We start from the raw sequence: 25,034 nt of genomic DNA on the forward strand, positions 1-25,034 counted from the left end.
CAAAGACTAATGAGTTTCAGCACAGTAGGGTCTTCCATTCATCTGAAAATGAATGACAGTTTTAAGAGTTTGTAATAACTGATTGCATCTTGTGGTTTCTGATTTGTTGACACAAGTTAATAGGATTCCAAGTATTATAATGTTTCTTTCATATGGCAGATAGCATTTTTCCTCCATAACAATTATACTGTGTTTGGGGGGATTTTGTTAGATGGTGAGGAGTTTATTTTATCTCCCCGAGGAAAGTAAAAAAGTTTCTGTTGATACTATATGGAATCAGAGGACCGCACATAGTGGACACTGGGTGATTGGCCATGGAGAATACATAGTAGAAGCTGGGGTGGGGGTGTGCGCAGAGGTGATGGTGAAGGGTGAGGTCTCGGGGACCTTAAAACAATGTTCACTGGTTCGCAGCTCGCAGCAAAGCCACACGTCAGTCAGGAGTGCAGTTTGCAAGCTGCAAAATGGCCTGACTCGCGAAACGTGCTCCCAAAAGGAAAATCCAGCCCAGTATCTCCTCATTTACTCTACTAAAACGCTTTATGATTTTGAACACCTCTACCAAATCTCCTAACCTTCTCTGTTCTAAGAAGAACAATCCCAGCTTCTCTCGTGTCTCACAACCCAAGCTGAGAGGGGTGACCACTGATTGCTAGTGTGCAACTTTTTTGACAGCCAGATGTTGGAAATGGAACCAGATGAACTCCATTCTCATGGTTTCTCATGAGGAACGTAGCAGTGGGGCAGAATTTACTGGAGGCATGCTTCTCACGACGTGCTCCATTTGTTAGCTGTTTCTCCTCACCCTTCAATGCGGAGGCTTTTGTACCACAAATTGCTGGACATACGAGCTGATCGCCAGGGTAACGGATCATCGGGGCCCTTGGTTAATGGTGGGACCAGCAGCTTGTCCCCTTAACTGATGAGACTTAAAGGATAGAGAGAAAAACTGAGAGGGCAACGGGCTGAATTAGAGCCAAATTAGATTCAGAAAAAAAATTAGAGGGAAAGAAAGTTTGGATTAAGAGAGAGATAAAGAGGATCAGATGGGGAAAATATTAAAAAAAAGTTTCATAAAGTTTTAAAAAATTCCTGAAAGAGCAATTTACCACGCACAGGAATGAAACTCCACACTTTAAGTTGTTTTCCTTCTGACCTGGAGAGTGTTGTGGGAACATAACTCCTGTTACTAAATAACTCCTGTTACTAAATGGTCCTTATGTCTTTAGGTTAGCGCAAAGCAGTGGAGACCCAGAGAGGCTTGATGTTCCAGCTACATGGATCCTTTAAATTCCATGAATAGATGCAGAAAATAATCAGAAAGGCTAATGAATGCTAGCCTTTCTATCTGGCGGATTAGAATACAGTGGGGTAGAACTCATGCTTCAGATGTTCAGAGCCCTGTTAGACCACACCCGGAGTACCAGGGACAGTTCTGGGCACCACAGCTTAGGAAGGATAGATGGTCCTTGGGCCGGTGAAGCTCAGATTCGATTTACCAGAATCATACCCAGACTCCAAAGGTTAAATTAGTAGAGGAGGTTGTGCACACTAGGCTTATTTGCCCTGCAGTTTATGGGTTGATTTGATCAAAGTTTTTACAATATTAAAGGAAACAGATCTGGTAGACATTTCCACTGGTTGGGGACCTAGGACCTTGGGGAGACAGAGCAGGACTGAAATTGGGAAACATTTCTACACAAAGAATGCGGGAAGTTTTAATTGGATATTGGTGCTAGATCACTTGTTTGTTTTAAACCTGAGATTAATGGGCATTTGTTAGCTAAACGTATTAAGGGATATGAGGCAAAGTTGGGTTTATGTGGTTAGGTCACAGATCAGCCATGGAATGGTGGCAGGACAGGTTTGAGGGGCTAAATGGACTCCTGCTCTAAGGCATCAGCCCTAATTTTCCGTAGGGAGTTGAACTAACAGCAATTTCGCAAAACCGAATGACCACGGTGCTGTTTTTGTGAGGCTAGTGACAGAGTAGCGCAAATCTTTCAGTAAACCTGAACCGAAGAGGTATCTCTTCTCTTTTCTCCCCCTTCTCCCACCTCCTCCCTCCCCCACCCCACTCAATTGCTGGACAATCTAACATGCATGATTTTCCCAGCAAATTCTGGCCCAATATTTGGACTGTTTTGCTTTGAAAGAAACCCTGGGAGGGAAGGTGGACTCCTGAAAAGTTGAGGGCAAAATGCAGCAACCAAAAACTACATCGGTGGTGATTTTATTTTCCAAATTGGAATATGTTGCAAGAAATGACTAAACTGAAGGGGTCATTTGATGAATCAGTCTTTCATACACAGCAAAGAAAAATTGACAGTGAGCACATGCCTTTCGGGAATGTGATTTTTGTAAAGTTGGCTCCTTAAAGCTCAGAACAAATTTCTTCTGAAGGCTACAAATGGAATAAGACGAAACTGTTGAGGTCCAGAGACAATAGTAAAGCTTTTAAAATTATCTCTAAGACTGTGCCAACTTTGGTTTCATAAAAGGACCATTAGGCAGCCAGTCTCCCATTGCAGTTGTAGTTTGGTCAATAGACTCTATCCTCTATCTTAATATCATTCTTTGACAACCATTCTAGCAGCTGTGCATTGAAAAGATATATTTGTTTTTCCTCCCTTTCTGTATCCTTTGTCTCACACTATTCTTTCTTCCTTGTGATTGCTTTTCATTTTTGAATCATTGCTCTCTTTGATCGATTTTGTTTTTTTCCCTCCTTGTCATGGAATTCAATAAAACCCCTCCTGTTTCTAATCTTACAGGGTTTGTGCAAAGGATTACTTTGTAATCACAGCTCGCTGGTATCACTTGCGCCTCTGAGTCAGAGGATTGTAGCTTTCAGTTTGAGTCCAAAGACTTGAGCGTAAAATCCTAGCCGACACTTCACTATGACAAGCGTGGGAGGTGCCACTTTCCAGATGAAATGAGGCACTGTCGCTCCTCGTTGGAGGATGTTTCATATCCCATGGCACTATTTGAAGCAAAGTAAAAAGAAAAAAAGAGAGCTGCATTTATATAGCGCCTTTCACAATCACTGGACTCCCCAAAGCAATTTACAGCCAAATGAAGCTTTTCGAAGTGTAGTCACTTTCACAATTGGCAGCTTCTTGCCCCTGTCCAACAAGATGGGAAACACGGTAGCCACTTTCACACAAAGAGCAATGCGATACTAACCAGATAATCTATTTTGGTAATGTTGATTGAGGGATAAACATTGGCCCAGGACTCCAGGGAGAACACCTCTGCTCCTCTTCAAAATAGTGTCATGGGATTTTTTACATCCATCTGAACAACAACTTTGTTTAACACCTCATCCAAACGACCTGCACCTACTAGGCCAGTACTCCACTGAAATGTTAACCTTGATTTTTATGCCCAAGTCCTGGATTGGGACTTGAACCCCAAAGCCTCTGACACTAGGGATAGAATTCTCGCCCCGTCGATGGGGGGGAGGGTGGGGGGGGCGGGGGGGGCGTGGGGTGGTGTGTGTGTGTGTGTGTTTGTGGGGGCGGGCACGGACCTGATCGGTGCCCCCAATCGGGTCCGCGTTGCCATTTTACGTGAGCGGGCCAATGGGAAGGCCAACCCGGAAGCACTCCCTGTGCAGACGGGGTGGAGGGGCTGGGGTGTGTGTGTGGTGGTTCCCTGAGTCGGGAGTACGCTCTCCCACACGCACACACACGCGATGGAGCACAGAAATCTCCCTGAGGCAGGATTAGTTTGAAGTTTTAACAGTTCAATAAAGTGTTGAAAAAGTTTTTTGTGACATGTCCCCTCATGTGAAACTGTCAAACGAGCTGGGACGTGTGCACCAATTTCAATAAAAAAATTTTGAGAAAACTTAAAATCATTCATGAAACCTCATCCCGCCCGTGGATGAGGTTCCATGATAAATGCGAAGGCCGCCTGGGCTTTTTCTCTGCCCCCCGCCAACCTTAAGGTTGGACAGGCCGCTCCGTTAATTATCTTAGTTGTTAGTTAAATGGCCTTAATAGGCCTTTGACAATTCGGCGAGCGCGCAGCTAAGTCAGCTGCGCACCCACCGAACTGAAAACCTAAATGACGCGCGGTGACATCGGGGCACACGCCTAACGTCACCACGCGTCATTTTACGCCTTGGCGAGTGGGCCCCGCCCTCACTTGCCCAGCCGAAGATTCTCCGCCAAGAAAGCTACCCACTGAGTCAAGCTGACACCCCCTGCCTATAAGTGTTCTTGGCGCCTTGGCACAATATTTATCCCTCAACCAATGCCACCAAATCAAAAGCGCCTGGTAATTTAGCTCATTGTTTTGCTGGGCTCTGCTGTGAACAAATTAACCACCCGTATTTCCCATCGATGCAACAGCAGCTAAACTTCAGAACCACGTCGGCAGCGAGGCATTTTCGGATGATATTGTGGGCGGGGGGGAGGAGGGCTCTTCCACTCGGAGGGCGGGGGGCGCTGGCCCGACAGGCCTGAGTGCGAAACAGGGCGTGATCTCGCCGGGCGAGCGTCCCGGCATTACCGCACACTGGCGCAATATTTCGGTCGGTGGGCACTCGCGCGAGACTCAGCAGCACGCCCGCCGCCGACAATTAATGGGCCTTTACGGCCATGAGACAATTAATCAGCCTGTACTTTGCACTGCCCGTCCAGGGTTACGGTCAAAAAACTGGGCGGGCAAATCGGCCTGGCAACCTTGGGATTTTTTTTTTTAAGGAACCCTCGTCCACGGGCGGGATGAGGCTCCTGTGATGGGATAAATAAAAGATAAAAATTTGGGGGCAGGTTTTTTATGACGTTTCTGTTCACTGTGTGTGAGGCCTGTGTCGGGGACGTTTTTTTCAAAATCCTTATTCTTGGTTTTAAAATTCTTCAGCTTCCTGCCTTTAGGGAACTTTCAGTCCACACTCCAAACCACCCCCCCCACCCCAAACCCCCCGCACACAGGCTGACTCTCCCCCCCACCCCCCCCACCTTGGCAGCGCTGAGCTTCTCAGTGCCCCATCCACGCTAGCTGGCCATTAATTTGCGGAGGAGGACGGGCCGATCACGGGCACCAGGCCGTTTCCCAGCTGCTCCTGGTGCCCACCCGCTGCAGCCACCCAACAACTCGAAAATCCTGCCCATGGTACATGGAATAACGCAATATAAATCCTCTTTCTTTCCTGAATAGGGAAGATGGGTTAGTAGCAGTGAGTGTATAGAGTGCTTCTCTTGTATGGAGTGTAAAATTTATCATGGGCGAATTTACTGATGTGAATATTGCTGAAAAGAGAGCCGTGTGGCCGAAGCTTTGCATCTTGCACTCGTCCGGACAAGTGCAAGAATTCCAGATTTCAAATGATCACAGCAATTTTATCGTTGTCGGCTGCCCTTCGATTTGAGGATAACTCAATTCCTGTCATAAGACATAGGAGCAGAAATTAGGCCATTCGGCCCATCGAGTCTGCTCCGCCATTCAATCATGGCTGATAGGTTTCTCAACCCCATTCTCCCACCTTCTCCCCGTAACCTTTGATCCCCTTACCAATCAAGAACCTATCTATCTCGGTCTTAAATACACTCAATGACCTGGCCTCCACAGCCTTCTGTGGCAATGAATTCCATAGATTCACCACTCTCTGGCTAAAGAAGTTTCTCCTCATCTCTGTTCTAAAAGGTCTTCCCTTTACTCTGAGGCTGTGCCCTCGGGTCCTAGTCTCTCCTACTAATGGAAACATCTTCCCCAAGTCCACTCTGTCCAGGCCTTTCAGTATTCTGTAATTTTCAATCAGATCCCCCCTCATCCTTCTAAACTCCATCAAGTATGGACCCAGAGTCCTCAAACGTTCCCCATATGTTAAGCCTTTCATTCCTGGGATCATTCTCATGAGCCTCCTCTGGACCCTCTCCAGGGCCAGAACATCCTTCCTGAGATACGGGGCCCAAGATTGCTCACAATATTCTAAATGTGGTCTGACCAGAGCCTTATAAAGCCTCAGCAGCACATCCCTGCTTTAATATTCTAGTCCTCTCGAAATAAATGCCAACATTGCATTTGCCTTCCTAACTACCGACTCAACCTGCACATTAACCTTAAGAGAATCCTGGACTAGGACTCCCATAATGCCTACTCAAGGTCACAAGTTTCTGCCTTGGATCTTCATATGACTTTTACTGATACCACAGGAGAAAAAGGGAGCTGATTAATTAATTGTTTTACAGTTTGATTTTATGATTTACTGCTGTGGGGGTAGGGCACTGTCTTTGGCAGTGCAGTGACTTGAGTGGTTCTAAGTTGTAAACTGCATGTTTGAGCAGGACCTTGGTCTAAACAGGTTGGTGGTCTTGGGTGAGTACTTGTCATTAATGAATCACTGAAGCTGGTGAATCACGTCCGTAATTGCTATTGTCTGTAAACAGAAAAAAAATGAACTAAGTTTAATAAGTGTAACAATGCGTGATGATTGGTCCAGATTAAAGAGGATGTGAGATGCTGGATGGGAGCAGGAAGTGCCCATATACAATTAGGTCAGGATGTATAAACTTGCAGGGTATGCAGGAAAACAGAATTTGAGCTGATAATGGACAAAAATGACTGGTTTATCGAGTTAGATGATGAGCATTTTTGAGGCATAAGGACGAGGGATTTTAACAGTCAGGGACAGAATTAGAAGACAAGGAGAAGACTTCCAGGTCGCGTGGGTGGTTATAAAGCTGGCAGAAGCCTGACGCTCGACTAGTTAAAGAACAAGACAGCAAGCGGTACTCTGTCCAGTATCCAACTGGTGATGTATGATTAGCTCGGAACTTTGAGTTACGGTCTAAACACTGTAATGTGTTAACCTCTGCCGTGTGACAATAAAATAGATTTATTGCAACCAAATGGTGTGAGATCTGAATCCCTTGCAAGTCTATCAGAAGTGGGCGAATTAATAGCAGTTGAATAGAGCAGGTGGGTAAACAGCATGGAGCGTTGTTTCCCTTCCCTGTAAGGCCACGGATAAGTATGTCCCACTTGCCTGAAACTGAGGTACAGTACCGCTCAGGTTAAGGGCCGGTGACCAGTGAAAATCCTGAAAAGGTTTCACACACCACGAATAAATTTCAAGCAATACCATCATCAGCTGTCATTTTTTAAAATACATTCTCGGGATGTGGGCTTCGTTGGCTGGGCCAGCACTTATTTCCCATCCCGAGTTGCCCTTGAATAGGTGGTGGTGAGCTGCCTTCTTGAACGGCTGCAGTCCATGTGGTGTAGGTACACCCACAGTGCTGTTAGGAAGGGAGTTCCAGGATTTTGACCCAGCGACAGTGAAGGAACGGCGATATATTTCCAAGTCAGGATGGTGAGTGGCTTGAAGGGGAACTTCCAGGTGGGGTGTTCCCATCTATCTGCTGCCCTTGCCCTTCTAAATGGTGGTGGTCGTGGATTTGGAAGGTGCTGTCGAAGGAGCCTTGGTGACTTTCCGCAGTGCATCTTGTAGATGGTACACACTGCTGCTACTGTGCGTCGGTGGTGGAGGGAGTGAATGTTGGTGGATGGGCTGCCAATCAAGCAGGCTGCTTTGTCCTGCACAGTGTCAAGCTTCTTGAGTGCTGTGGGAGCTACACTCATCCAGGCAAGAGGGGAGTATTCCATCACACTCCTGACTTGTGCCTTGTAGATGGTGGACAGGCTTTGGGGAGTCAGGAGGTGAGTTACTCATCTCACGATTCCTAGCCTTTGACCTGCTTTTGTAGCCACAGCATTTATATGGCTAGTCTCGTTCAGTTTCTGGTCAATGGTAACCCCCAGGATGTTGATAGTGGGGGATTCATTGATGGTAATGCCATTGAACATCAAGGAGCGATGGTTAGATTCCCTCTTGTTGGAGATGGTCATTGCCTGACACTTGTGTAGTGTGAATGTTACTTACCACTTGTCAGCCCAAGCCTTGATATTGTCCAGGTCTTGCTGCATTTGGACATGGACTGCTTCAGTATCTGAGGAGTCATGAATGATGCTGAACATTGTGCAATCATCAGTGAACATCCCCACTCCTTACCTTATGATGAAAGGAAGGTCATTGATGAATCAGCAGAAGGTGGTTGGGCCGAGGACATTACCCTGAGGAACCCCTGCAGTGATGTCCTGGAGCTGAGGTGACTGACTTCCAATAACCACAGCCATCTTCCTTTGTGCGAGGTATGACTCCAACCAGCGGAGAGTTCCCCCCCAATTCCAATTGATTCCAGTTTTGCTAGGGCTCCTTGATGCCACACTCAGTCAAATGCTGCCTTGATGTCAAGGGCACTCACTCTCACCTCACCTCGAGAGTTCAGCTCTTTTGTCCACGTTTGAACCAAGGCTGTAATGAGGTCAGGAGCTGAGTGGCCCCGGCAGAACCCAAACTGGGCGTCAGTGAGCAGGTTATTGCTAAGCAAGTGCCACTTGATAGCACTGTTGACAACCCTTCAATTATTTTACTAATTATCAAGAGTAGACTGATGGGGCGGTAATTGGCTGGGTTTGATTTGTTCTGCTTTCTGTGTACAGGACATACCTGGGCAATTTTCCATAGAGCCGGGTAGATGCCAGTGTTGCAGTTGTACTGGAACAGCTTGGCTAGGGGCGCGGCAAGTTCTGGAGCACAAGTAGTAAGTATTATTGCCAGGGCCTTTGCAGAATCCAATGCCTTCAGCCGTTTCTTGACATCACGTGGAGTGAATCGAATTGGCTGAAGACTGGCATATGCCACAGATCGCATGCAGATGAGGAGGCCAAGATGAATCATCCACTCGACACGACCGGCTGAAGTTTGTTGTGAATGCTTCAGCCTTATCTTTTGCACTGATGTGCTGGGTTCCTCCATCATTGAGGATGGGGATATTTGTGGAGCCTCCTCCTCTTCCAGTGAGTTGTTTAATTGTCCACCACCATTCACGACAGGATGCAGCAGGACTGCAGAGCTTAGATTTGATCCTTTGGTTGTGAGATCGCTTAGCTCTGTCTATCACTTGCTGCTTATGCTTTTTGGCACGCAAGTATTCCTGTGTTATAGCTTCACCAGGTTGACACCTCATTTTTAGGTATGTCTGTTGCTCGTGGCATGCCCTTCTGCACACTTCTTTGAACCCAGGATTGATGGTAATGGTAGAATGGGGGATATGCCGGGCTATAAGGTTACAGATTGTGTTCAAGTACAATACTCGGCCAGCTGGGTCAGTAGTGGTGCTACTGAGCCACTCTTGGTGGTGGACATTCAAGTCCCCCACCCAGGGTACACTCTGCGCCCTTGCCACCCTCAGTGCTTCATCCAGGTGGTGTTCAACATGGAGCAGCACTGATTCATTAACTGAGGGAGCGGGGTATGTGGTAATCAGCAGGTGGATTCCTTACCCATGTTTGAACTGATGCCATGAGACTTCACGGGGTCCAGAGTCGATGTTGAGGACTCCCAGGGCAACTCCCTCCTGACTGTGTACCACTGTGCCACCACCTCTGCTGGGCCTGTGGGACAGGTGATGGTGGTGTCTGGGACATTGTCTGTAAGGTATGATTCCATGAGGATGACTATGTCAGGCTGTTGCTTGACTAGACTGTGAGGCAGCTCTCCCAAATTCAGCACAAACCCCCAGATGTTAGTAAAGAGGGCTTTGCAGGGTCGCCAGGGCTACAGTTGCCATTACAAAAACAAAAACAGAATTACCTGGAAAAACTCAGCAGGTCATAGTTGCCATTGTCTGTTCGGTTCCGGTGCCTAGGTCGATGTTGGGTGGTCCATCCGGATTCATTCTTTTCTTGTGACTTTATAGCGGTTTGTTACAACTGAGTGTGTTGCTCAGACCTTCTCAGAGTCAACCGTATTGCTGTGGGTCAGCAGTCACTTGTAGGCCAGACCAGGTAAGGACATTAGTGAACCAGATGGGTTTTTACAACAATGGTTTCATGGTCATCATTCGACTTTTCCAGATTTTTCTTGAATTCAAATTCCACCATCTGCCGTGGCAGGATTCGATCCCAGGTCCCCAGGGCATTACCCTGGGTCTCTGGATTACTAGTCCAGTGACAATACCGCTCTGCCACCACCTGCCCTGCAGTGACTAAACGAAGCAGCTCGTTAACTTTAACGAGAAGTGTAAAATTATGTTCAGGAGATCTGTTTACTGCACTCGGTGTGTGTGGTGTGCAGTTCATCAATGTACTGCCCTGTCACCCTTGCTCTGTGTGAAATGTTGCTGGAAGAATTGTCTCAGTGTAGCATTTTCTACCTGACGGGCAGAGTACATCAAAATTACTTACAATTGTTAGGAAGGAACCGCATGTAAGTATTACAGAAAGAATTTCCCTTTAGGAACGATGAATACTTTTATCTTCAACCCCTATAATAATTGACATGCTGAGGCTGGGACTGTCTCACCATAATTAAGTTTACAGGAAACAAAGGCATGGATGAGGGTTTCAGCAGCAGGTGATTTGAGACAGGGACACAGTCAGATGTTATGGAGCTGGAAGCTCGCAGTCTTAGCAGATATGTGGCTAGAAGCTCATCTTCAGGTCAAATATAACAAGGCTTCAAAGGGTCTGGCTCCACCTCAGAGGATTGCAAGCGGTACTCCAGTGAATGCCTTTTGAAATCAGCTGCATATGTACCGCATTCGCTGGCTCCCCTTCTGTGTTACCTGGCGCACCCTGTATCACAAGGGTCTGTGTTCAAATCTCACTCCAAGGCTCAGACACAAAATTCAAGGCTTCTGAAACCCCAGTGCAGCTTTGAGGGAGTGCTGCACTGTCAGAGGTGCCTTTTTTTCTTTCGGATGGCATGTTCAACCAAAGCCCCATCTGCCTGTCTGGGTGGATGTAGAAGGTCCCAAGGGACAATTTTGAAAAAGAGCAGGGGAGTTCTCCTCAGTTCTATGTCCTTCAATCAACATCACAAAAAAAGCTCTGAAGAAGACTTGAAACGTTAACTCTGTTTCACCCCCCACAGATGCTGCCGGACCTGCTGAGTTCTTCCAGCGTTTTCTGTTTTTGTTCCAGATTTCCAGCATCCGCGGTATTTTGCTTTTAACAAAAAAGGGATTATTTGGTCACTGTCACATTGTTGTTTGTGGGAGCTTGCTGTGTGCGAATTGGCTGTCACATTTCCTACATTATAAGAGCCTTTCTTTCTATTTATTTATCCTGCTGGTTACATCCTCAAAAGCTCTACTGGATTTGTGAAACACAAGTCCCCTTTCATAAAAATATGTTGACTCTCGATAATCATATTATGATTTTCTAAGTGGTCCCTGTCACCACTGCCTAGTAATGGATTCCAGCATTTTCCTGATGACCAGCGGGCTAAATGGCCTTTAGTTCCAGAGGACTATTCCTTCACACTCCTGATTTGTGCCTTGTAGAGAGCGGACAGGCTTTGAGGAGTCAGGAGGTGAGTAACTCTCCACGGAACTCCCAACCTCTGGCCTGCTCTTATAGCCACAGTATTTACAGGGCTGGTCCAGTACTGTTTCTGGTCAATGTTAACCCCCAGGATGTTGATTGTGGGAGATTCAGTGATGGTAATGCTGTTGAATGTCAAGGGGAGACGGTTAGATTCTTTCTTGTTGGAAATGGTCATTGTCTGCTACTCCCATCTATGCATTCTGACCCTTATTTCTTATCTGCACCCATATTGATTCTGATCCTCACTCCATTCTGTATTATCAGGGATCTACCCCATCCGCTTTTTAAAATGTTAAGTGGTCTGGAATGTTTAGTTTCCCACTCTGGTCACTGTGCAGCCATGTCTCTGTAATGCCAATTATCAAACCCATTTATCTCTATTTGTGCCATTAATCCATCAGCCTTCTTACGAAGGCTTTGTCTATTCAAGATGAAGTGCCTTTAATTTTATCTTTTTCCCTTAATTGAGCTTATTCTTTGATGCATTATTCCTGTTAAATTTTTGTCCCTTCCTGTGACACTGTGCTTATCTTTAGCCAAATCGCTACACTGATCTGTGACCTTGACTTTTCTTTTCAGATTTACAAATTTCCCCTCACTTTAATCTTCACTCTTTAAAGTCCAGTTTTGGCATCTTGCGCACTCCCAATTCCCTTCGCTTAATCATTAGTTTCTGTATCTTGCAGCTAGAGGCCCCAAGATCTGAAATTCCCTCCCTAAATCGCTACATCTCTCCTCTTTTAAGACACTCCTTAAAACCTCTGGTCCAGTCCGCAAGAGTGGACTCTGAGCTTCCGGTGACCTCCCATTTCAATTCTCCACCTTGTTCTCACACTGACATCTCTGTCCTCGACCTGCTGCACTGTTCCATTGAAGCTCAATGTAAGTCTGAGGAACAGCACCCCATCTTTTGATGAGGCGCTTTACGGACTTCCGGACTCAACATTGAGTTCGGACCATAATCTCTGCCCCATTTTGTTTCCTTTTCTTTGCTTGTTTCAGCTTTTCCCTTAGTTTTGCTTTCAGACAGTAGCACAAACCCCGTCCCCCCCCCACCCCATTCTAGGTACATCTTTTGTTCCTTTTCTTGCCCCATCGCCATTTCCTTTGGCCCTGGAAGACTAACTCTTGTCATTCAATCTCCTGTCTTCCACGCGATCATAGACCTTCCCTTTTGTCTTTGTCCCAAATACCCCTTACTCAAAACCTATTAAACTTTTAACTTTACCCAATTCGGATCAAAGATCGCAACATTAACTCCGTCTCTGTTTCTCCACAGATGCTGCCTGACTTGCTGAGTATTTCCTGCATTTTCTGTTTTTATTCCAGATTTCCAGCGTCGCAGCTTCCTGCGATGGCCTTATTGCTGTCTTCCTCACCTTCAAGGACCTCCTCACTCTCATGCCCATCGACATCCTCCTCGTCAGAGGGGACCTCCAGCTCCTCCATCTCAACCTCAGGCAACTCCTCCCTCGCTGCAGCGCCAGGTTGTGAAGGGCGCAGCAGGAAACAATGATGTGTGACACCCTCTGCAGACTGTATCGCAGGGCTCCACCAGACCGGTCCAGGCACCGGAACCACATCTTCAGTATCCTGATGGTCCGCTCCACCAGAGTGCGAGTTGCAGCATGAGCCCCATCATAGCGTCGCTCTGCTGCAGTCGAGGCCACACGGGTGTCGTCAGCCACGGCCTCTGTGGGTAACCCTTGTCCCCCAAGGAACCAACTCTGCAGCCTCTCTGGACCCTGGAAGATGTCTGGGATCTGAGACCTGCTGAGAATGTAGGAGTCATGGACGGTCCCAGGGAATCGTGCGCAGACCCTGCAGGATGCGTTTGCTGTAGTCACTGTCCAGCTGAACATTCAGCGAATGGAAACCCTTGCAGTTGCCGTGGTTGACTGCTTGTTGCCATGGAGATCTAAGCACCACGTGAGTGCAGCCGATAGCGCCCTGCACTTGTGGAAAATCAGAGATCTGCGCGAATTCTTGCACTCTTGCTTCCTGGCTTTCCTGATCCTGGGCAAAATGCGCAAAGAACCTTTGCGAATATGACCTCCTGGATGCACTCGTGGGCGGACGCTTGCGACATCTCGCAGAGGCGACCTGTGGAGCCCTGGAAGGAGCCACTGGAATCAAAATTGAGCGCTGTGGTCACTTTCACGGGCACTGGCGGTAGATGCCCTCCATGTCCCTGTGGCGCCAAAGCCCTGCAGCATATGCGACTGACCAGTTCCCTGGACATACGCAGCCTTCGGTGACACTGGTTCTCAGTCATCTGCAGGAATAACAAGTGCCAGCTACAGACCCTGGGTCTAGTGAGGTGCCAACCAGCGATGGCTCGCTGTGGATCTTCAACCGCACGTGCAGAAGCCCCAGTTACCCCTTCTTCTTGACGGTGCCGCTCCTCCCTCTGCCCAACCAGGCACCTCCATCGCTCTCTCCTCCTTCATCACTGCTCCCTGTAGGCATGAGGCATACAGCTAGGTCACCAGGCTCCATGCTTCTGATGTACTCTTGCTGCAGGATGAAAGAGAAGGATGTGTGGGTGAGCATAGGTGTACCAAGAACCTCTCTTGGTTAATTCTGAAGACCTCTTAACGCATCCCGGAGAGCGCTGGCCACCTCTTGGATGGCCACAGATTAATGCGCCGTATGGCTGCCCGAAACCCCACCCACCTCTGCCCCACTCCACCTGACCAATTGGTGGCAGCTTCATCCACTGGACTGCAGGCTGTGCTCTGAGCTCAGGCGCAGGCATTCTCCTAACCCACACTGCAAAGCTGCGCTGTTAGCTTGAACCATGGGGGAGACTGGTCCAAACCAGGATGATGACATTGCAATGGGCTGTGAGCGCCTCCACCAGTGACTGCTCCATGGCCATCTTTCGCTAGGAGATCTTATAACATGCCCAGTCCTCCAACTGTTCTGCAGCCCCCTAAAATGCTCATTAACTTTCAGTCTGTGCCCAAGGGACGAAAAGTTCAGGAGCATTTGGTGCCTCTGCATTGCTTGAATGGGCAGATAAACTAGAGGCCCGACTCCGATCATGTCAATGTAGCAGCACCTGAACCATCCCAGCTGCGGAACAATGCTCACTTAATACAAGGTTTCCCTAATGCTTCCTTCCTGCACCCCCACCCCCACCAATCCCCCCCCTCCTCCCCCGCTGCCATGCGCTTGTGCACTATCATCACATCGTGCTACCTTGCCCCCTCATCACCTCGCCCCCACCTGCAAGGCGACCCTTGCCCCGGCATCGCACTGTCAGCCAGCCAGGAAAAGGCGACTTGCCTGTGCCCTCGCCCGAAATGTGCGGCGCCTCTTCCTTGAAGTCGAACAGGTGACCCTCGCGAGCGCTGGGTAACGTTAGAGCGCACTCACCTCCCTCTGCGTTCCCCTCGAGGTTCAGCTCGCCAGGTGCACGCCTTTTAAATGCTGTTGTGGAACACGTTGGCGTGCAAGAATGCGGACGTGCCCGAATGACCCAGTGCAAGGTGGGGGGATAACTCGGGCGGGCTGGCAAAAGGATGAGGTGCAAAGGCATTGAAGTTAGGTTCCCGGCGTTGGACGGTGGGAAACGCGGCCCGCCATTGGTGGGTGGAGCAGACCATCACAAACTGGCTTCACAATGGCGAAAAGCCGATTTTTATCCTTCTCGCCATATTGTGTCCGCTCACACCCGCCATGACCATCCGACACCAATGCAGGCGGAAAGTTCCGGCCTCAATCTTCATTTGATAATGCTCCTGGGAAATGAATTAGGATGTTTTACCAGGCTAAAGGCACAGTATAAATGCAAGTAGTTGTTTATAAAGTTTACAAATGCAGCTTTAATCCAATCTCATGCCTCAAACCATCGCTGGAGTGGTACTACATCACTGAGTAGCAATGCCTCACTCCGGAGTCAGGTTGGGTTTTAACTACAGGGTTTGGACCCCACCTCACACCAACAGCAGACATGTGAATGGGGCCGTGGTGCAGCTAACACTGGGACTCGGCAAACATGTTTTGCTTGATTAGCGGGAAGGGAGATTGATCTGCATTGTAGAACTTCTGTACACTTGTTTTAATTGTCCTTGGGATGTCAGCATCGCTGGCTAGGTCATCGTTTATTGCCCATCCCTGACTGCCCTTGAGAAGGTGGTGGTGATCCACCTTATTGAACCGCTGCAGTCCATGGGCGGAATTTTACATCATTGTAAAATGCGGCAACCCATTCGGAAGCCCACTGACGTCGGCAGGACCGTAAAATCCCACCGGCATAACATTCCATCCCATGTGCTGTAAGAACACTGTTAGGGAGGGAGTTCCAGGGTTTTGACCCAGTGACAGTGAAGGAACGGCGATATATTTCCAGGTCGGGATGGTGTGCGTCTGGTGGTGGGGAACTTGCAAATGGTGTGTTCCCCTGTGTCTGCTGCCCTTGCGCTTCCAGGTGGTAGAGGTCATGGGTGTGGAATATAATGGTCCCTTTATAATACTCTTAGCTCTGAGTCAGTGAGTTCAAATGACTCTCCAGTACTGAGGTGCACTGAGGTAACATTTCAGTGCAGTGTTAATGAGGTGCTGCATTGTCAGAGGTGCCATCTTTCAAATTTGATATTAGGCCTAGGCTCTGCTTGCCTGTTTTGGCGGTTCGGATGGATTCTACGCATGCCTTGGCACCAGTTGAAGAAGAATAGAGAGTTCTCCTGTTTCATTGGCCAATGTTCCTCCCACAACCTTGATCACCAAAAAAAAAGTAACTACTCATTCATCACATTGCTGCCTGTGGAATTGTGATTACCATGGCTTCCAGGTTTGCCTGCTTAACAACAGTTACTGTTCTCCATAGTAATTCATTGTGTAAAAGGCGAGTGCAGTATGTAATGCCTTTCACAGTTTCAGGATGCCAAAATGCTTCACAGCCAATGAAGTAAGTTTTTGACATGTCACTGCTGTGATGTAGGAAATTTTGCAAACAGCAATGTAGTGATGGTCAGAGGATCTTTTCTTTAATGATGTTGGTTGAAGAATAAATATTGGACAGGGCACTGGGGAAAACTCCCCTGCTGTTCTTTGAAGTAGCTCCACAGGACCCTTTACATCCACCTGAGATGGCAGATAGGCCCTTGACTTGACATTTCATTTGAATGAAGGCATTTCTGGCCATGTCGCACTCCCTCAGTGCTGCACTGGAATGCTAGCCATAGATTATGTGTTCAGGTCCCTGCAATGGATGTGAACCCACAACCTTCTGACTTAGAGGTGTGATTGGTACCCCACTCAGACACAACTATCCGGTGACGTATTTTGGAGCTGGCAGACCCTCGCCTGCGTTCATTGTTTTAGCAAAGGATTAACCAAGACATCGTTTTTCTTTGTTTCAGGGCCTGCAAGTCCACTGCAAGGACTGTGCTCTGGTCACCAGCTCCGGGCAACTCATTGGGAGCCGGCGCGGAGCTGAGATCGACCGCGCAGAGTGCGTCATCAGGATGAACGACGCACCGACCTGGGGCTACCAGGAGGACGTGGGCCGGCGGACAAGCCTCCGGGTGGTCGCTCACTCCAGCATCCAGCGGCTGCTGCAAAAGGGCAGCGAGCTCCTCAACGCCAGCCAGGACCCGGCCTTCATCTTCTGGGGCCCCAGCAGCTGCATGAGGAAGGACGGCAAGGGGCGGCTCTACAACCACCTGCAGCTCATCCATCGCATTCAGCCCAAGCTGAGGCTCCACACCATCACGCGGCAGAAGATGCTGCACTTCGATGAGCTCTTCAAGAGAGAGACCGGGAAGGACAGGTACGAAGGGGATGTGGCTGCCCCTGAGAAAACAGGCCGTGCCACTCAGTCGTCACCCGCTGCGCTCGCTGACCTGCTTTGGCGCCCATTCCAGCAACGCCTTGAATTATAAAATTCACATCCCCGTGTTCCACTCCCTCCGAGGTCTCGCCCCTTCCTATCCCTGTGGCCTCCTGCAGCCCCATTAACCACCAGCATCTCTGAGCTCCCCTAAACCTGGCCTCTCACACACCCGTGATTCCCTTCACTGCAATATTAGTGGATGCATCTTCAGCTACCCAGCCCCTAAGCTCTGGATTTCCCTCCTTACGACAACATGACACTCCCCTTAAACCCTACTTTTTGGACTCTGGCCCAAATATCTCCTGACATGGCTTTATTTCAAATTTTTGTCTAATAACCATCCTACGCACCACCTTGGGATATTTTATAATGTTCAGGGTGCTATATAAATGCAAATTTATATTGGACAAAGAGCAGGGGAATGGGAGTGAGTAAGTACCCCTGATGTGATGGCTCCAGAATGGCCTCCCTCTGTGTGCCTTCCAATCCAGTATCGACTATTTGGCCCCAAGCATCAGTGGCTGAACAACATGCAAGTGATGCACCCAGGCCTGCGATTTAGTGCCCAACTTGTGTTTGATCTCCCTGACATAGGGGAGATTGGATTGTGAGCGGCGAATACCCTGACAGAGCTGTAACTGGGTAAAAATAAACTAGCTTTTGTTACACTGGATGGGGGAGGGAAAGCAGCCTCACCAACACATCGGAATAGAGGGCCCATCACTGGAGAGCAGGTTGGTTCCGCAGCCCCTCCAAACTCACCTCCGTTAAAACCGGAGGTTGGGATCGGATTGGAGTCAGGTTCTCAATGAATGTTGAAGCTCCCTGTCCTTTCAGTGAGACCAGACTTCCTGGAGAGATGGTAGAAAAGGCTTGCACTGAACTGTTCAAATAAAAATTAGATACACTTCAGAAAATAACATTTTGGGATAGGCTATATGAGTAGTTGAAAAAATGGCATGTGTTTAAGTGTATCACGCATGGGAGGGATAGGTCACTTTGGAATCAAAGCTCTCCATCAGTGGCCTTTTCCTCACATTATGTTTGGGTTTTGTTGGAGGCTAATCGATAGGGATTGAGTGCTGCGATTAGTCAGCGGTCCCAACATCGGAAAGGGCTACAAAAAGGAAGCTTGAAAAATAAAAATTGCAAGTGATAGCAAAATCTACGCACAAAAAAACTTCTACAATCGTGTTAGGAAGAAAATGGTCAGGAGCAACATGAGCCCCTTGAAAACCAGTGGACAGTGATAACTGTTATTGACAATAACGACATGGCGGACACGCTGAGTAATTATTTCGTATCCAGATTTACAGTAAAGGAAAAGGTCAAGCATCCCAGACATCCCAAGGAAAGTAATATTGAATCAGGGACAGGGCCTTACCAAAATTAATGCAAGAAAGGTAACAGTTATGGAGAAATCAATGGTACTAAAGAGTGACAAATCCCAGGGTTTTAAAGGCAGTGGGTGAGAGAATTGCAGATGCCCTAACTATAATCTCCCAAAGTTCTCGCAAGTTAGGAACCATGCCTTTAGATTGGAAAATTGTACAGGTACATGTAATTGCGCCATATAAAAAAGATGACAGAGGGAAGCCAGGGAATTATAGACCAGTCAACCTTGGGAAATTACTAGACTACATACTTAAGGATAGGGTGACTGAACGCTATCTTCCTGGGAGCCCAGATAGATAACATCCATCGACATTCCCTGGTCAACTGCTTTCGAGAGAGAGAGCCGTTTGGTCATGCCTGATGGATCTGATTGAATTTTTTTTTGACAATGTGACGAAAGTACTTGACCAGGGAATGTCAATGGATGTTATCTATCTGGGCTCCCAGGAGGAACTTGACAAAGTTATTGACTAGGTTAGGAAATGAGATGAGTGGAAGAAAGCAGTCGGGACAATGAGCAGGTACTCCAACTGGCAGGTGTGTCCCGCAAGGATCGGTATTCAATGATTCACTATTGATTAATGACGTAGTTGAGATTGAGCAGTTTAGGCCTATACTCGCTAGAGTTTAGAAGGGTGAAAGGAGATCTAATTGAGATATATAAGATGCTAAAGGGGATAGACAAGGGGATAGATGTGGAGCTGATGTTTCCCCTTCTGGGGCATTCTAGAACGAGAGGCCATAGTTTTAGGCTAAGGAGCGATAGATTTAAATCAGAGATGAGGAGGAATTACTTTTCTCAAAGGGCCGTGAATCTATGGAATTCATTACCTTACAGTACAGTGGATGCCGGGACGCTGAATAAATTTAAGGAGGAGATAGACAGATGTTTAATTAGTAACGGGTTGAAAGGTTATGGGGAGAGGGCGGGAAATTGGAGTTGAGGCCGAAATGAGATCAGCCATGATCGCAATGAATGGCAGGGCAGGCTCGAGGGGCTGAATTGCCTACTCCTGCTCCTAGGTCTTATGTTCTTATGATGGGATTGAAAACTACATATTCAAATTTGCTAATGACGCAAAAAATGGCTAGCATTGTAAACAGTGTAGAGGTAAACATAAAATTACATGAATAAATTAAGTGAATGGACAAAACTGACAAACTGATTTCAATGAAGTCATCCACTTTGAATCTAAATAGGCTAGAAAATTGTACATTCTCAATAGTGAAAAGCTAGAAACAGTGAAAATCCAAAGAGATTTGAGGTCCAGATACATAGATCTTTAAATGTCCTGAACAGGTTCAGATAATGATCAAAAAAGGCTAGTGGAATATTGGCATTTATATCCAGGGGACGGGAACACAAGGGGCTAAAAGTCATGCTTCAGCTAAACAAAGCCCTGTTAGATCACACCTGGAGTTACTATGAGCAGTTCAAGCCACCACATCTAAGGAAGGATATATTGTCCTTGGATGGAGTGCAGTGTAGATTTACCAGAACGATCCCTGGGCCTGAATTTTTCAGTCAACGTGTGGGCGCAGGCCAGAGTTGTCTGCACGCCCACTGATATTTAAACAGCCTCTTAAGACCATTAAGGAAGTATTTTAAGGCCGTTGTTTACGCTGTCCATCCAACCTTAAGGTCGGCGGGACAGTCGAAAAGGCCAAGCGGCCTTCACGTTTTTTAGGAAACCTCATCCACAAGTGGGATGAGGTTTCCTAAAGCTTTTATGAATGAAATAAAAAAAAATTCCTGTGCTGCAGCTTTCTGTAGTCTTTTTCCATTTAAATAATGTTCAGCTACTCTATTCTTCCTGCCAAAGTGCCTAACCTCACACTTTTGCACATCACATTACATTTGCCAAGCTTTTGCCCACTCACTTTACCTGTCTATATCCCTCTGTAGACTCTTTGTGTCATCCTCACCACTTGCCTTTCCACCTATTTTTGTGTCATCCACAAACTTGGCGATAGTACATTCACTTCCCTCATTCAAGTCATTAACCCCGATTGCTTTCAGCTGCATGGGCCCCAAGCTCTGGACTTCCCACCTTAAGGCATTTCATAAAACCCACTTCTTTGACCTAACCTTTGGTCACCAATCCCAGTATGTCCCCATCCGGGTTGCACAGCAAATAACAATGAGGTTCCCTGTTCATATTCCAGATTCTGGGTTGCTTTGATGCCCATTTTGCCATTGGAATTCCACCAGGTGGAATTGCCCGTTTATTTAAGGGCATCTTTCCTTTCAACAATAAAATCAACAACTTGCATTTATAAAATGCCTTTAAAGTAAGAAAACATCTGAAGCTGCTCACATGTGCTGGACACCAAGCCAAATAAGGAGATACCGGGGACAGGTGACCAAAGGTTAGGTCAAAGAAGTGGGTCTTAAGAAGTGCCTTAAGGAGGGAATTCCAGAGCTTGGGGCCCATGTGGCTGAAGGCCCAGCTGCCAAGAGTCCAGTATTGGAGGAGTCCAGAGGTGGTGGAGGGTTGTAGGGCTGGAGAATGTTACAGAGATAGGGAGGGAGGGGCAAGGCCATGGAAGCATGTGAAAATAAGGATCGCATTTTAAAATTGAGGCGTTGCCAAGATCAGGAGTTGATATAAGTCGGAGAGCACAGGGATGATGGGTGAATGGGACTTGGTGTGAGTCAGGTTTGGATGAAAACCAAGACCAGGAGCTGGCATTCTCAAGTTTGCACTCCATTTAAAGACACCCCACCAAGCCCTACTCCTCAATTGCCAGCAGTGCCACAGACCAGAACCTGACAGCATATACTAAAGGAAAAGGCTTGCATTCACATAGTGCTTTTCATGACCACAGGTTGTCCCAAATGCTTTACAGCAAATAAAGTACTTTTTGAAGCGTGGGCACTGTTTTAATGTAGGAAACACGGTAGCCAATTTTCATATGTCAAGGTCCGCCAAATAGCTACGTGCTAATAACAGAAAATGCTGGCGATACTCAGAAGGTCTGGCAGCATCTGTGGAGAGAGAAACAGAGTTAGCGTTTCAGGCTGATGACGTTAGTAGAACTGGGGAAAGCTAGAAATGTAATGAGTTTCAAGTAGGTCTGGGTGGTGCTGAGAAGCAACAAGGGGCAGAAAACATTGGTGGGAGTTGTCCATAGGCCTCCAAACAGTAGTGGTAAGGTAGGGGATGGCATTAAACAGAAAGATTAGCAAGTAACAAGGGTGTACAGTAATCATGGATGACTTTAACCTACATTTAGACTGGGCAAACCAAATTAGCAATAATACTGTGACGGATGAATTCCTGGAGTGTGTACTAGACGGTTTCTTAGAACAGTACTTCGAGAGACCAACTAGGGACAGGCTGTCCTAGATTTGGTATTGTGCAATGAGAAGGGGTTAATGAAAAATCTTAGGGAACAGTGACCATAACATGATAGAATTCTTCCTTAGGTTGGAAAGTAAAGTAGTCCAATCCGAAATTAGGATCCTAAATCTAAACTAAAGAAACTATGAAGGTATGAGGCAAGATTTACCTAAGGTAGATTGAGGAACTTCATTAAAAGGCATGACGGTAGATAAGCAATGGTTAATATTTAAGGAACTAATGCAGGCATTGCAACAGTGATACATTTCTTTCTGGTGCAAAAACACAACAGGAAAATCAGCCCAACCATGGCTAACAAAAGAAATTAAGGGAAGAATCCCCCCCTCCACCACCACTGGGGGGTGTGTTCAGGAGCAGGCGTGTGTGGGGTCGGGGGCGCGCCGCCATTTTATGTGGGTGGGTCAATTAAGGCCCGCCCAGCGTGAGCTCTGCCAGGAAGCGCTATGCACTCCCTGTGCGAGTGGGGGGTGGGAGGCGGCGGAATTCCCTAAGCTGAAAGTGCGCTCTTTAGAGTGCACTCATCTCCTTGAGGCTAAGTGCTGCCTCAGGGAGATCGGCGCCAAATTCAAAAAGGTGAAATATACAAAAATCAAATTCGCCTGACATGTCCCCTCATGTGACACTGCTACATGAGTTGGGACATGTCCATCACTTTTAATTAAACCTTTATTAAATTTTTAAAAACCTACAAGAAAGCTCATCCCGCCTGTGGATGACGTTTCAGGCTTTTTCTGAAGCCCGCCAGGGCTCCCGCCCAACCTTAAGGTTGGACAAGCAGGTCCTTTAATTACTCCAATTAGTTTTTAAATGGCCTCAATTGGCTGTTGACAGGTCGGCGGGCGCACAGCTGATTCGGCAGCGCCCCCGCCAACCTGAAAATTGAAATGACGCAGGGTGACATTGGGAGTTCTGCCTGATGTCATCCCGCATCATTTTATGTGTCGGCGAGCAGGCCCCGCCCCATTCCCCACCCCCATCCTCCCCCTGCACCCCCCGCTCGCCGAACTCAATATCCTGCCCTAAGGACAGTATTAGATCCAAAGAGGAGTCATATAAAGTTGCTAGAAAAAGTAGCAGGCCTGAGGGTTGGGAGCCATCTAGAATTCAGCAAAGGAGGACCAAGAGATTGATTAAGAGGGGAAAAATAGGGTACCTGCAAGAAACATAAAAGCAGACTGTAAAAGTTTCTATTAGTATGTGAAAAGAAAAAGATTAGTGAAGACAAATGTAGGTCCCTTACAGTCTGCAGCAGGAGAATTTATAATGGAGAACAAGGAAATGGCAGAGTAATTAAATAACTAGTTCTGTCTTCATGGAGGAAGACACAAATAACTTCCCAGAAATGGTAGGGAATCAAGGATCCAGTGAGAAGGAGGAATTGAAGGAAATTAGTATTACTAAAAGAACAGTGCTGGAGAAATTAATGGGCCTGAAAGCCAATAAATCCCGAGGGCCTGATAATCTACATCCCAGGATACTAAAGGGACTGGCCATGGAAATAATGGATGCGTTGGTTGTCACCTTACAAAATTCTGTAGATTCTGGAACAGCCTCAGCAGATTGGAGGGTGGCAAATGTCACCCCACTATTTAAAAAAGGAGTGAGGGAGAAAGCAGGGAATTACAGACCAGTTAGCCTAACATCAGTAGTAGAGAAAATGCTAGTGTATTATAAAGGTTGTGATAACAGGACATTTAAAAAATATTAATGGGTTTAGACAAAGTCAGCATGGGTTTATGAAAGGAAAATCATCTTTGATAAACCTACTGGAGTTTTTTGAGGATGTAACTAGTAGAATAGATAAGGGAAAGTTAGTGGATGTGGTGTATTTGGATTTTCAGAAGTCTTTTGATAAAATCCCACATAAGAGGTTAGTAGGCAAAATTAAAGCACATGGGATTGAGGGTAACATATTTGCATGGATTGAGAATTGGTTAGCAGACAGGAAACAGAGAGTAGGAATAAATGGGTCTTTTTCAGAGGTAGTAACTAGTGGGGTGCCGCAGGGATCAGTGTTTAGGTCCCAGCTATTCACAATATATACCAATAATTTGGATGAGGGAACCAAATGTAATATTTCCAAGTTTGCATATGACACAAAACTAGAGTCTTCAAGGTGATTTAGATAGGTTGAGTGAGTGGGCAAATACGTGGCAGATGCAGTATAACATGAATAAGTGTGAAGTTATCCACTTTGGTAGAAAAAACAGAATGGCAGAGTATTATTAAAATGGTGACAGATTGGGAAATGTTGATATACAAAGGGACCTGAGTGTCCTTGTACATCAATCACTGAAAGCAAGCATGCAGGTACAGCAAGTGGTTAGGAAGGCAAATGGTATGTTGGCCTTCATTGCAAGAGGATTTGAGTACAGGAGTGAGGATGTCTTAATGCAGCTGTACAGGGCCTTGGTGGCAGGATTGTCGTATGAGAAGAGATTGGGCCGACTAGGCCTGTATTCTCGAGTTTAGAAGAATGAGAGGGGATCTCATTGAAACAGATAAAATTCTGACAGGGCTGGACAAACTGGATGCTGGGTTGATGTTGCCCCTAGCTGGATGGGGGATGGAGGGGGGTGGGGGGGTGGTGGTGTGGGGAAGGGGGGCCGAGAACAAGGGGCCACAGTCTCAAAATACGGGTAGACCATTTAGGACTGAGATGAGGAGAAATTTCTTCACTCAAAGGCTGGTGAATCTGTGGAATTCTCTACCACAGAGGCTGTGGAGGCCAAGTCACTGAATATATTTAAGACGGAAATAGATAGATTTCTAGACACTAATGGCGTCAGGGGGTATGGGGAGAGCGGGGTGTACGATGTTGAGATAGAGGATCAGCCATGATCCTATTGAATGATGGAGCAGGCTCGAGGGGCTGGATGGCCTACTCCTGCTCCTATTTTCTATGTTTCTAGGTCAAATGGGGGAGTGAAAAGAGAACAAAAGGGAAGGTCTATGATAGGATGGAAGAAAAAAGACATTAAATGACCAAAGAGTTCATGAAGCAGAGCCAAAGGAAGTAGTAATGGGAT

The 25,034-nt window shown here is 47.0% G+C and overlaps 1 protein-coding gene across 1 annotated transcript in view; it reads left to right on the forward strand.

Annotated features, from left to right (window-relative positions):
• Positions 1-1,462: 1,462 nt before the first annotated feature.
• The window catches only part of st6galnac5a (ST6 (alpha-N-acetyl-neuraminyl-2,3-beta-galactosyl-1,3)-N-acetylgalactosaminide alpha-2,6-sialyltransferase 5a), a 46,570-nt gene continuing 22,998 nt past the window's right edge, over positions 1,463-25,034 (forward strand). Inside the window, exons 1-4 of the mRNA XM_041207841.1 lie at positions 1,463-1,523; positions 4,359-4,540; positions 12,733-12,825; positions 16,773-17,182. Of these exons, the coding sequence (XP_041063775.1) occupies positions 1,463-1,523; positions 4,359-4,540; positions 12,733-12,825; positions 16,773-17,182 (746 nt within the window). The remainder of the gene's footprint in view (positions 1,524-4,358; positions 4,541-12,732; positions 12,826-16,772; positions 17,183-25,034) is intronic.

The sequence above is a fragment of the Carcharodon carcharias genome, chromosome 16 (genome assembly GCF_017639515.1).
Source record: "Carcharodon carcharias isolate sCarCar2 chromosome 16, sCarCar2.pri, whole genome shotgun sequence".
Classification (NCBI taxonomy): Eukaryota; Metazoa; Chordata; class Chondrichthyes; order Lamniformes; family Lamnidae; genus Carcharodon; species Carcharodon carcharias.